This window comes from Alosa pseudoharengus, unplaced genomic scaffold (assembly GCF_046254945.1).
Source record: "Alosa pseudoharengus isolate Yale_2024_CS ecotype anadromous, Long Island Sound unplaced genomic scaffold, YU_APseudo_1.1 YU_APseudo_1.1_scf_4, whole genome shotgun sequence".
Lineage (NCBI taxonomy): Eukaryota > Metazoa > Chordata > Actinopteri > Clupeiformes > Clupeidae > Alosa > Alosa pseudoharengus.
The window spans coordinates 35,741,458-35,754,398 of NW_027468774.1; the positions used below are offsets into that span (position 1 = coordinate 35,741,458).

At 40.4% G+C, this 12,941-nt stretch overlaps 1 protein-coding gene across 1 annotated transcript; it reads right to left on the reverse strand.

Moving 5' to 3' along the window:
- Positions 1-1,344: 1,344 nt before the first annotated feature.
- On the reverse strand, positions 1,345-3,743 carry LOC143103254 (vesicular inhibitory amino acid transporter-like). Its single transcript, XM_076267073.1, has 2 exons — positions 3,363-3,743; positions 1,345-2,526 (listed from the first exon to the last, which is right to left on the reverse strand). The coding sequence occupies exons 1-2, from the start codon at positions 3,741-3,743 to the stop codon at positions 1,345-1,347; spliced, it is 1,563 nt and encodes a 520-aa protein (XP_076123188.1).
- Between the last annotated feature and the right edge of the window lie 9,198 nt (positions 3,744-12,941).

Here is a 12,941-nt window from a genome sequence, read left to right on the forward strand (position 1 = left end):
CACAGGTAGGCCTAAACACTCGCACCTCTTTAATAACTGTTGTCTTTTAACGAAGAAATGCTTGGTCCTTGTCCTAATGGTAATCACTGACTACTGTAAGTGACGACGTGCTTAATTTGTATTAATTTAGTTTGCGATTTTTTTTTTTTGCAAGGGTCTTGAGTATAGCCTAATGCCCTCAGGATGACCAAAACAAGATAGATTCAATCGTGGCTCATTCATTTATTATTATTATTATTATTATTATTATTATTATTTCTGTAGGGCCTATAAGACAACAATGTGCTATATGTTTCTTATTTGGTATCGATTCAGTAATGTATTGTTGGTGAAGAAATGTGGACAATTAATTTGAACTAGGGCCTGATTCTGACACGCAGGAGTTTCTAGCATCAATTTCATTTTAAAACATGATCGGGCAAGAGGCAGAGCAACTGCAACAGCAAATAAAATATTTTATTCTTGTTCCATATACACAATCATTTTCTTTTTTCACATCGCCGTTGTTGACAGCACATGAAGAAAATATCACACAAAGACAAAATTAGTCATACGATTAAAAAACAAATATTACCACAGGAGCCTGCACCTCACATTCACTCTCACAGATACACGTGGTTACGGTTAACAGCGAAAGAGAAGCGTTGATATAGGCAAAGCCTTCCACCAGAAGGAAACATAAATGTGCTGCTTAATTTACAGTGCCTACTTTTCTCTGAACCACACATTTAAATTAGAATGTGATATGTCACAAATGTAAGCTACTGACATCCAGATGTAGCCTCTGCGTCAACGTGTTGGCCCACAAGCTTACTGTTATTGTGTGCATTTACATGATCTAGGCTAATTTATGTCTGAACAGAAGTGATGGGTTCTTTCCATGCCACTTGCCAGAGCGTCCTAAAGTCAGCCTCCTAATGTTACCTTTTTAGTGTCCATCTTGCTAATTAGAAGACATGTTGTGCGAGGCTGTTTCTTTTCAGAGACCAATGAATAGCAGCAATACTCTCTTAAATCATATTTCACAAGAACATCTATGTGCTGTAGGCTTTTTGCATAGGGAGGTCTTGTCTCCAGCATTCTTTTCAAGCTCAGCTTTTACCTCATAAATTTGCATCCACTTTGATATAAAGACTACCACAAAACAAACACAATTGAACAACAATTGAAACGTCTATTGAGATATTGCACGTTATTTCGACAAAACCCGAGAAGATATTTTTTAACGAACCTAAATAATTGCTTGACTGATCGTGGCAGTCATGGTACCTTAGGTAATAGACCTACAGTGGATTGTATTAGCATTTTCATACAATCTGTTCATTTCATTGCCTACCTAAAACCCTAATCCTGAATGTTTAATTGGAAGGCTTCTATGAGGCCTTCGATGGAGTGAATGAATCCAGATACACTGCATATGCCCCCAACTATAAATATTGCGACGTCAAAAAATACATGGTGCCACAAGAGTTTCCTCCACTGAAGCTTCAGGTGGAACAGACTTGGTAGTAAGAAGCACAAGCCTGCCCCAGTGAGACTCCCCGTAAGGCCCATCAGGAGAGCAAAGTGTGGGACAAATATTGCCATTAACAGTGTAAACACAACCAGCACAATTCGCAAGCCCAAGCCCCATGACTTCAACTTCCTTCCTGGGCCGTAACAGTCTGGGAATATTCCTCCCCCTTGGAAAAAAGACTTTTCAAAAACCTCCACCGCGGCAAAGAAGGGCAAAGGATATGACAAAAGAGCTTTGGAGACCAGGAAAATATTTACTACTGCACGAATACCTCCAGGGAGATTGTCCGTAATCACTTCCTTAGTGTCGTCTGCCCATGTGAGATAGGCCACCAGGGCAAAGAGCCCCTTGAGGACACAGGCAGCGATGTGTGTCCAATCCATCATGCAATGAAATTCACTCGGTTTCTGCATGTTCCCCTCTAGGGACGGCAGGAAGATCTGTGAAGTGTAGCTGAACACTATGATGCCAATGGAGATGGGAAACTTTTTGACATCGATGTAGAACTTGACTTTCTCCCATGCCCAGTCGTGTGCCCGCGACAGGCAGTAAGCAATCACTACAATATTTATGACGAAGTGGGCGAGTGTGCAGAGCAAGCTGAACTTGGACACAGATTTCAGGTCCTTCAGAAATGCGCAAGGTAGGAGAGCTACTGTGGCGAGGACCGCCCACGCCTTCTGAGACATAGGTAGACCAGGAAAGCTGTTGGCCATCAAATTCCCACTGACCACCACGTAGAGAATACAAGTCATCACCAACTCAATGATCTGGGCCACATTTACGACGTGTCCGCCAAGGGTGGGAAAACGCGGTGCGCAGCAAGCGTTGGCGATGTCTACGTACGTGTCTCTCACGCGCACGAGCTCGCCGTCTTCATTTTCCTCGTAGAGGCATGCTATCAGGATCTTGCCCGTGTAGCAGCACACCACAGCAGCAAAGATGATGAGAAAGAGCCCGAGGTAACCACCGTGCAGAATGGCGTATGGCAAACCAAGGACGAACATGCCCTGAGGATACACAGACGTAGACACCAGTGATGACAACATTTATCCAATTGGCAATAATAAAATCTATTTACAGTGTATGACATAATTCGATAATATCAAATCAAATATTTAAATATGCAACTAGAAACACAAGTGGCCACTGGGATGGTTTTATTCTATAATGTTGCAGTTCGGCTATGGGATATAAGCTATAGTTGTGGCAATAATGTAAATAACGCCTGTTTTTGGGGCATGGTTGTAGAATAGCCTATTGCAATCTAACGCTTATGAACTGGAAAATAGAAGACGGTTGGTTGAGAAGGCATCCTAGACCAATGTAGCCTAGACTAGGCTATTCTTATTACTGGCCAAACTTCAAAGCTAAGCATAAAGCCTATGTGACAAAATAAAGGCTGATCAGATTGTATAAAATAGCTATTGGTAAACCATCAGGCTACAGAATTATTGTGGTTTCTCATTATGTGTAGGGAGGGGTAGCCCACAGTGACGTAACTGACTGGACCTCAGGAACTCGCTAACTCGCGATTTCAGCAACATTCACTTTAACGCGTTGCGATGGAACGGGGTCTCTATGGGAAGAGGGGATGAAATGGCAGCATCAGACTTACCCCTCCCCCTTGAACCGCAGTCGCTCTTGATAGCCAGAGTATATAAGAATATTTAGAGGTCCACATCCTACACGTCAACTAATTTCTTAAATTATTTAATTTAGTTTTTTTTTAATAATTCTAACTGAATGCCCCCTCTTTCAGTTCATTTCATTAAACTGCTTGAAAATATGATATTTATCATATTAGGTATTTGAAACAGTTTTCTCAAAAGTACATGCGTCTAACCTGAATGGCGTTGGTTACGTTCCATCCGGCCTCCCAGGCGGTAATTTTGGGCTTGTCCTCCACCACTTCACAACCACCTCCACTCTTTATCGAGGCCCGGTGAAGGGTGCCATCTCTTTGGTAGTGACTATCCCCTTCTAGCCCGTCTCCGGTCATCTCTTCCCCGCCATCCTCTGTCTGAAGCACATCCATGCGCATTCCCTGCCTGTAGTCATAGTCTAGGTCGTCGCATTCAGCGAAGCCCAGACCCTCCTCGTCCGTGGCCGCCTGGAAGCCCAAACGAGCAAAAGCCCCGCTAACCTTCGCCTGGGATTTATTCGATGCTGTGTTCATAGCATTCGTAATTTTGTTGGAAATCTTGTGTCGGATTAAATGCGCCATGATTATTTTTTCCAAAAACGTCCTTATTTCAATATGATTGACTGTCAAAATCTGCCCCAAGTATCCAGTTTTATAGGTGGAGGAAGAACTTGCCGGTATTAGACGATCAAATCATTCCTGTTGCAAATGCATTCCCCGATATCGTCAAATTCTTGCTGTCTGTGGGAAAGCTGATTTATCTTGTTCTTGCCACATGCATGTCTGTTGTCCTTCAACATCCACACACCTTTCGAAATTAATCCAGGATGTTTTTCAATGCATCAATCATGATTTCCAAAACACAGAAAGAAAAAGAAAATATATAACAGAATTGTGTATATTCAGAAGGCTGTTTTCCCTTATTGCATGAAGAAAATGTCTTCCGTTTGGGTTCTGTCTTCTGGTTCTCTATATTCCACTCTGGTGATAAATGGCTGCTCCGAATCGCGTCGCGTGTGCGTGCGTGTGTATGTGAGTCAGTTCGTGTGTGTGTGTGTGTGTGTGTGTGTGTGTGTGTGTGTGTTTTGGACACGTGCCTATGTGTGAAGAAAATTCACACACCTTCTACTAATCAGATTCAGTCATTCAAACGGTAAGATGAGTTATCGAAAAATGTTGACAGTAGCCTACCTGAATAATAAAAGTGATTAATAAAATAAAATGTAAAACTCTACATTTATGGCAATTGACCACAAACACGCACAGACACATGTCAACACACACACGCGCTGTGTATGTGTGTGTGTGTGTAAGTGAGAGAGAGAGAGAGAGAGAGAGAGAGAGAGAGAGAGGCTACCAATGTGCGGAAATTACAATATTTTTTATTCACAACAGAAAGGTTTTCGTTAGTGCACGTTACAACACAAATATAGCCTACAATAGAATATTTCGTAATATCTTTATTTGTTTAGGCTACATGTGTATGTGTTCGGGAGCTAAAATATGCAGAATGTGCGGTCTTGTCGCCGCTCCTGCGGTAAGATGTTTTTTTTTTTTATTTGGTTGAGTCGTGACGCAGTCTAAACTGTGCAGATATCATTCGCGCGTGTGCTTTGCACGTGTAGCCGTTGCAGACAGTGAAAATATTATTTCGTTAGCGAACATTATCGAAAAATTGTTGTGCTTTAATAGACTAAATAAAAAATACATCAGCCTATGCCTATAGTCTTTATGTAGGCTGGCACATGACCTTATTCGTTTCATCTCATAGATGTTAGATTTGCCTTACATTCATGACAATTAAATATAATATCTCGACCATGTTAATTTTTTCTCCTTCATTTATTTATTTTGTCAATAATAAGTAAATAACTATTTGTTAAAAATCTCAGTGTACTGAATGCGAAATCTGAATATCGAAATAATAGGCTGATCGTCGATTCACTGACATATCAGTACCACGGTCAGCGACCTCAGAAATTCATTCGCGGCTGTTGCATTTAATTTCATACGTGGCAACTAGGCCATTGGGGAACCTTATTGATCATTGATGAGCATATCACATCAATTGCAGTGAGAAATTTGTCTGTAGCGGAAAACAGAGGCACTGAAAACACGTGAAAAATCAAGTTTGGTGCACACAAAATGAAAGACATAAGTGAGAGCCAGATGCGCTAAATATAGCAGAAACCCAGAGGACACTCACGCTCACACATCAACCAGGAGTAGACTACAGAGCACGCACTCGCACAGGCGCAGGAGTAGCGCGCGCACACACACATACACACACACAACCCAGAGGACAGAGGAATTTCCACATCGATGTCCTTGGCTTGGGCTGTTTTGCCATGTGCCATTTGGGCTGAGGAAAGCACGGACAAATAGAGAGTGTGCAAGAGCCTGTACCAATGCAATGTCATTGATAGGTAAAGCTATGTGAGAGGTGAGCTCCACAATTCCACAACATGCAAGGATTCTGCCTTCACTTCAGAGAAAAAGAGTGTTGGTTCCTGTCTGCATTATCTGACAGCACAAGTGACATTCATAGCTTGTGTCCTCTTGTGTGGCAGGGGATTCTGTCCATGATGGGGGAGGAGAGCTGAGTCACTCAGATGCCTAAAGGACTCTTGGGAATCATCTTTCATAACGGAAGCACACTAAAAAAATGGTTATACTGTATATCTATGGTATAGCGCATGTCTGTGTTGGCTGTAGGTCAACTTGAAATGTATGTAACAGCAACACAATGCAGGAATCTTTTTTTTCCTTTTCTAATTTGTTCAATGAAAAGTATGTCTCAGATTTTGGAACCATCCACATTGTCAAAGTCATATTTGGATACTTAAATACCTATTCCTGTAAACACATTTGAGGAGTAGTCATCCTTTTACTGAGCCCCAAGCAAAAAGGTTGTCATGGTGATCTTGGCTTTAGTATTGGGGGACAAAGGCTGAGATTAGGCTGGCACTGGGCTGGGTGGGGGGTGGGAGGGTGAGAGGGGTGGGGGCGAATGCAAGAGAGAGATAGTGGAAGCATTTGACCTGGAATTAGCCATGGTGCGTCTGGGGGGCAATCTTCCCTGATAATTTCCATGGACACAGTCACACAAGAAAAACCAGAGCCCAGGTCTTAATCCACAAAGGAATCTTGGGGTGCTTTAAGTTGCTTATTATTTGGGTCTCTCTTTTCCTGCTGTTTAAATGATATGTAACCCACACAGACACAACATCTCTGCCTTTCTCTCCATGTCAATAAAAAAAAAAAAAGACAAAACATACCCACCACTGAAACAGAAAGGTATGGCAAACTCTTAAGTCATTTTCAGATATTCACAAAAAAGATTGTTAATAATAAAATGATGTTTGATTCTCTCTTTCCGAAGCCAAGCGCACACACAAGCATAGCCACAAAAGCGTGTACATACTGATTGTGAAGAATTGTGTGCGTGTGCGAGTTTTAAGATCTCCTCATGCTCTATATGAAAAACAGACAGGGGGGTTATGTTTGACAGAGAGAGTGGAGATGAGAGGAGTGAGGCAGAGGAAGAGATTATGCTAATAAATGAGGGAGGGAAAGCTAAAGCATATATGGATGGGAAGGCACATGAGGGAAACACAGGGCTGTTCTCTAAGCCACTGTCCCGCTGTCTGTCATTTCATGACACATGCGTGGGCTCCATGTGCTTTGCCTCCTGGGTGTATAATGTGTGCCTTGGAAGAGATGACCTAGTTATGCTCATTAATGTCATAGTCCCTGCTTTGTGCCTGGGCACTGAACTGTGCCTGTGACTCAATCACACACACACACACACTAGAGACAGAGACAGAGAGTGAGAGAGAAAGTATTGCTTCGGGAGAATCAATAAAAACTCACGTATCATATTATAGCATTTAAAGGTTGGATAAATTAGGTTTACTGAACAAAAGTATCATGTGCTGTATGAGTATTGTTGGATAGGCTGCAGAATTACATATTCAAACAAAATGAAAATATATTTATTAACTAAATAAATATAATGTATATTTTTACAATTCCATGTCATTTTGCTTTAAAAAATATTTTATATTTGAAAAGCATTTACCACTATTGCAACACTTACTTTGAATACTAGATGTTTCCTGAATGTCTCTGTAAAATATGTTTTAAATTCTAGCTGGCAAATACCATTAATGAGGTGTTCTGAGGTGAGGTGAGCAAGCAATTTAACAGTTCCTACTGTATGTGATGACTGCAAAAAGGTTATCTAAATACAACAGTCAACTTGTCTCTACAAGATTGTGAAGAAACTATGTCAAACAGAAAACCTAGAAGACAAATAAAATGTGACCAAGAACTGATTTACTCACAAAAGACTGCTGAAAAATACAACATCCTTTGTGGAAAGCCTTGTGACACTTGATTAGATCAGCTCCTTTATATGTATAGGGGAGCAAAAAAGACAAAGTGCTGCTCCAAACTGGCCGGATAAACATACTACATGATTTATCATTAACCACATAAAAGCACATCAGTTAGTTCAAATTAAAATTAATCTAATTAATTAAAGATTTCCATAGGACTTTTTATTTCAACTCCTTATGTCAACAGATGACAGCAAGGTCTCTTGTTTCTCAATCAAACCCATGTGAAGCTAGACAGCTGAGGGAATCCCTTGTGCAACTGGATAAAACAACAAAATAAATAGAAGTTCATACTGCCCTCTTCTGTACAAAGAAGAAAAGGACATCTTGGTCCCTCTGTTGTCTTTATCCCGTGGCATTTATTCTCTATTTTTTATTTATTCCTCTTTTTGTTCAGCTTTAGTATGGGAGTGAATACTTTAGTATGGGGGTGAATACTTTAGTATGGGGGTGAATACTTATGCAACCCACTGTATTTTTCTTTATTTGATTAATTTCACCATCATTGCATGCATTGGCAATGACATATGTCCAACATAGCCAATTATTCACGTTCTGTGAATGCTTGCAGTCTATTTAAATCTGCATGAGGTGTTACATTAAAATAACAGCTTCAAACTCATTTTGAGTGTCTGCCATTGCTGGTGTAGGCTATGCCTGGAAGACTATAATATTTTCGCAGGTAGGAGCAACAACAACAATGATTAAAAAAACCCTAAAACATTAAAATAATAAATTAATATCATATTTACAATAAGTAACAATGTCACAATGAATGAACTCACAATGCTGAGTGGGCATGGGTATAATTCTCCAGGACGTCATTGAGGTAAGTGGGACCATGTTTATGTAAAGCCTTATAAGTGAGGAGTACAGGGTCCCACTCGAAGGCAAATGTAAACTAACTATATAATGAATGGTACAATATACTGACCAATGATTTCAGAGCAGCCGCAGTGTTCAAGGATTTTTTACTTGCTTAGAGCAGGAGATGAATAAAAGACAGAAAAGGGCTCCTCAAGCAAGCAGTAAAGCTAATAACTAGATATACACAAATTCTGCTTGGAAATATATTTGTATTAATGTATTTTGGCAAGTAAATATTAAACTGCTATAACAAAATTCCCTGATATTCCATGACTTTGCCACAAAAATTATAAAATTCCCTCTTTCTAAAGTCTTTCTATGTCTGGAATACACTTTCCAATATTCCATGATATTCCAGAAATTCCATGACCCGTGGGAACCGAGTGGAATTTCTAAATTGGATTTGATGTCACAAGAAGCCTATGAAGCTGGATGAGTACAGGTGTTCGACTGCTTGTGGGTTTTGGGCGTGTGATGATTGAACCAGGACTTCCGCACTCTGCTGATTGAGGGCTGGGCAAAGACTTGCAATGTTCCATAGGTGGAAAAAGCACTGCGAGAGAAACAAACAAAAATACAAAAAAATGTATATGTCAACATTTTTGACAAATGAAGGGACATGAAGCAAGATAGTAGTGAGTAGTAATTTTCTTGAAAAATCAACTTTAAATACAATAGAATAATATTTAGTTATTTTTATAACTGAATTTATGAACATTCCAGAGACAGTAATGACCTCATAAGAGGAAGTCCAGCAAAGTTGAGCCAGAGAGGGTTAAAGCGGAGCTAGTAATCAAGGATCTTTGGTTGAGCATAGGGGAGAATGGGTTTCAACTGCATTTTCTTTTACACTGATAAGGCCAAAAATGTCCTCTATGACATACCAGTGGTTCATAAGCATGAGCCTGACTGGCAGGGACAAAGTAAAGATGAATAGGCTACAAAATGTAGATAAATCATGGCCATCAGTGAGAAATTGATTAGGAGTGAGTAGGATCGGATCACTATTAGTATGTATCATGGCTTCAAAATGGCAGCTGTGTCATTTGCCATCACATAGGCTTTCATATACAAGTAGAATCAGTAAGCAAATTAATAGTCTGTCTATAGCTAACATTAGTTGAAAAGCAGATGTATATATAAAGAGCAAATGTGTGGTAGCCCATATAAACTGATGGTTTTATAGTCAGGTCTCTAAAGCAGGAAGAATATATGCCCGTCGGCTGAACACAGACTAATGAGTTGCTTACTGATTCTACTTAGTTTAGGCTATATAATGGCCTATATGTGATGGCAAGTGACACAACTAGCATTTTCAAGCATTGCTACTTACCCATATCCTCTTCATCACATTTTAAGATCAATAATGGTTGCCAGTAAAAAAAAAATGTATTTTTATGTCAGGCAGGTAGTAGACTCTAGCATGACATACTGTAATGAAGTCATGTTTTTGGCCTCATCAATGTAAAAAAATCTACTGTATGATCCCTTATCCCATGTGTTTTATTTGACCAACTTTGCTGGACCTCCTCTTATGAGGTCATCACTGTGTCTGGAATGTTCATTAATTCAGTTATGGACCCTTTCAACAAGGTAAACAAAAACAATGCTTGAACATTCTATTTGGGCCCCAATCTACTTCCTCTGCATTAAGATAACATATGGAATGTTAAAAAGGAAGTCTTGTGGGGCCAATTATGATGCTGATAATGGAACTTTCTTGAAAGGGTCTATAAAAATAGCCTAACTGTAAATATTGTTCTATTAACGTTTTTCATGTGACGTAGGCTATTCTAGGTTCTATAGCTTTGTTTACATCCACCTGGTAGGCAAGGGACAAGTTGAACCCATTGAACACCGTTGTTTGCAGCTGCCTCTCAGTAGGCTACATCTCTGTATTTCAGCAATGTCAACATTTCAGGCATCAATAAAGGTGATGATGAAACGTTATCCCATTGTTCAATATTTGATAGCCTGTAATAGGAACGTTATTTCGCTAAAATCGCCCTGATTTGGTGCATCGATAACGTTATGGGAGAACCTGCATGTAGCCTAATGGTAGCCTGTAACGGTAACTGTTTTTCTCTGTTCAAAACTCGGTTTACACGAAGACGATAGACTTTCTTAGAAGCTGTGAAATTTGGCCAGAAAGGAACGTCTTCCCTATGAAAGTTAACACAAAATCAAACAATATTTAATCATTCAACTTCAACTGAACAGTGACAGGTTTTGGTAGGCATGTAGCTTCTAGACTCGGCAGACGTTAAAACGGTAGCCTACAGTTATAGCCACTCTAGTTGTAAACAAACGGTGACGTAACATTAGAACGGAGGTGCAAAACCTTAAAGGAGAATTCCGGTGTGATATTGACCTAAAGTGTGTTGAAACATGATACCGAGTGTGAACGTATGTCTCTCGGCTTGTCCCCTGCACTCCAAAATCTGGAGCTAGTTAGCCGATGCTACCAACAGCTTTTTCAATGGTGGTGCTTCGGCATCGGGCTAGCCATGCAAATAAATCACTGTTTTACACCATTTACGAGGCTCAATGTATCTCCACACTTCATTGGTAGACTACCGAAGGCCCTGACATTTAAAACGAGACATTGAAAACTTTTAAAAAGCACTGGTAGTTTACTTACAAGACGATTTATACAGACAGTATCTTCACGAAGTTTAGCGTTTGCAGCCATCTTGAATTTAGTCACGATAAGTCGAGCGACGAGTAAGAATGAACAGGTATGATAAGGGATCAGATTCCAAAAATAATTCATAATCCTACTGTAGCCTTCATACTGTATGATTCATATCAATCATTAACCTAGGAATACTTTGTGCATTTAATGAACATTTTGTGTAATAATTCACGGCAAATTAATAAACTGAATATGGTGGTCCAAGAGCAGACCATGCACCAGTCCATGCATCAGCCCGACTGAGCAGTGATGACAGCATAGGATGAATCAGGTAACGTTACGAACCACTGCCGTTAACGTTAACCGCTTTCACACACACACGATATAAAATACACAATGATAAATATAAAATTCAATATCAAAACACTATTATTTACACGATTACTCCTGAAATAACTGTTATTAACTGCACATTCACTATATAAAAATCACCGTTTGGAGGAAAAGGTTCGCGTGCTGTCGCCGGTTGGAAATAATTTCGCGCTGGTTCGTGCATTGCTTATATATTATTCAGTGAGGCGCGGTGGTTTATGGGATGAGAAGTTCCTTCGCTCGGAAATGAAAATATGTACACAGTATTGTACCTTTGACTTTTTTTGCATTTTCACTCGAAATGATATGTTGTATGCTTATGAGTTATGCCGTAGCTGGTTAGACTAAGACATGCTGTAAAACTCTTTAGATACGGATTTTTCCAAACGTCGATGGGACAAATGAATGGGAATCTTACATCCGGCACCTAACTGCGTTTTGGCTGTGGGCGGGACTGTGCAGCTCTATTGTGTTCAGCAGCATTAACAAAAACAGGGTTAAAGCAGCCCAACTGACGGATATTGACGTTAAGGCCTACGTGGGTTCAATTCTTTCATGCTGCTCCATTGTCGAAACTCAAAATCAAAAGTATGACAGAGGAAGGACACCATAGGCTACTTCAGATGTTAGTGCCTTTCTAAAGAACGGATGCAAACATCTGGCAGTCTTTTTCAGTTGTGTGTGGCAAGTGTTCTTTTTGTGAGAGAAGGCCAAACTGAATATCCATTCTACATATCCTGCGGGCGGGAGCGGGACCTAATGTTACAGATGCGGGCGGGAGCGGGACTAAAAATGACACCTTATTGCGGGAGTGGGACATAATGTTGCGGGAGCGGATGGGTGCGGGTCTGAAAAAAACTGTCCCACGCATACCTCTTTTGCACATCATTGTGTATCGTGCCTGAGACGTGCGTGTCACGCAGGCGGTGTGCAAGCTTAAACCTGTTAACATGGGAGCAGAAATAAAAACGGACATGCCACAGAGCTGACAGGCTCACGCCACACACCCGGTGTGGAACGGGCCTTAATCCAGTAGAGGTGATGGTGGATTAACCCGTTACTGCAGAAGCGCCCTTAAGTGGGCCTGCCGCTGGGCTCACTGCGACTTTCAAAGTTACATTTATGTAAACTGTGAATATTATTAAAATACAAGCCAAAGACACCATGCAAATTCCCTATTTTTTACACATGTTTAAGATGTAATATAACCTTAGACTTTGTCACAGGAAATGTTTAAAACATCGGAATAACAAGTTTCAGCTCCAAGTGGATGCCTATAACATTTATTTGCTTGCTCACTTTGTAGAGAAAAATGGTAACCGTAAGGGCTTGCTCAGTTCAATAGCTTGACGCAAAAGTTTGTTGTAATCTTACACAATCCAGTCAGGAGAACATTAGTTGATAATTTATTCATATTATGTTTTTTTTTTTCTTGCAGTGATGAAGCAGCTCTCCCTCTGCCAGTCTCTCTCACCTCCTCTGAATTTCCACCACAACCGTCTGCTC

Excerpts from the sequence above, each read along its gene's own strand:
- LOC143103254 (XM_076267073.1), bottom strand. The coding sequence starts at position 3,743 with ATGGCGCATTTAATCCGACACAAGATTTCCAACAAAATTACGAATGCT. Across the intron at positions 2,527-3,362 it reads ACGTAACCAACGCCATTCAG|GGCATGTTCGTCCTTGGTTT; the intron begins GTTAGACGCATG and ends GTGTATCCTCAG.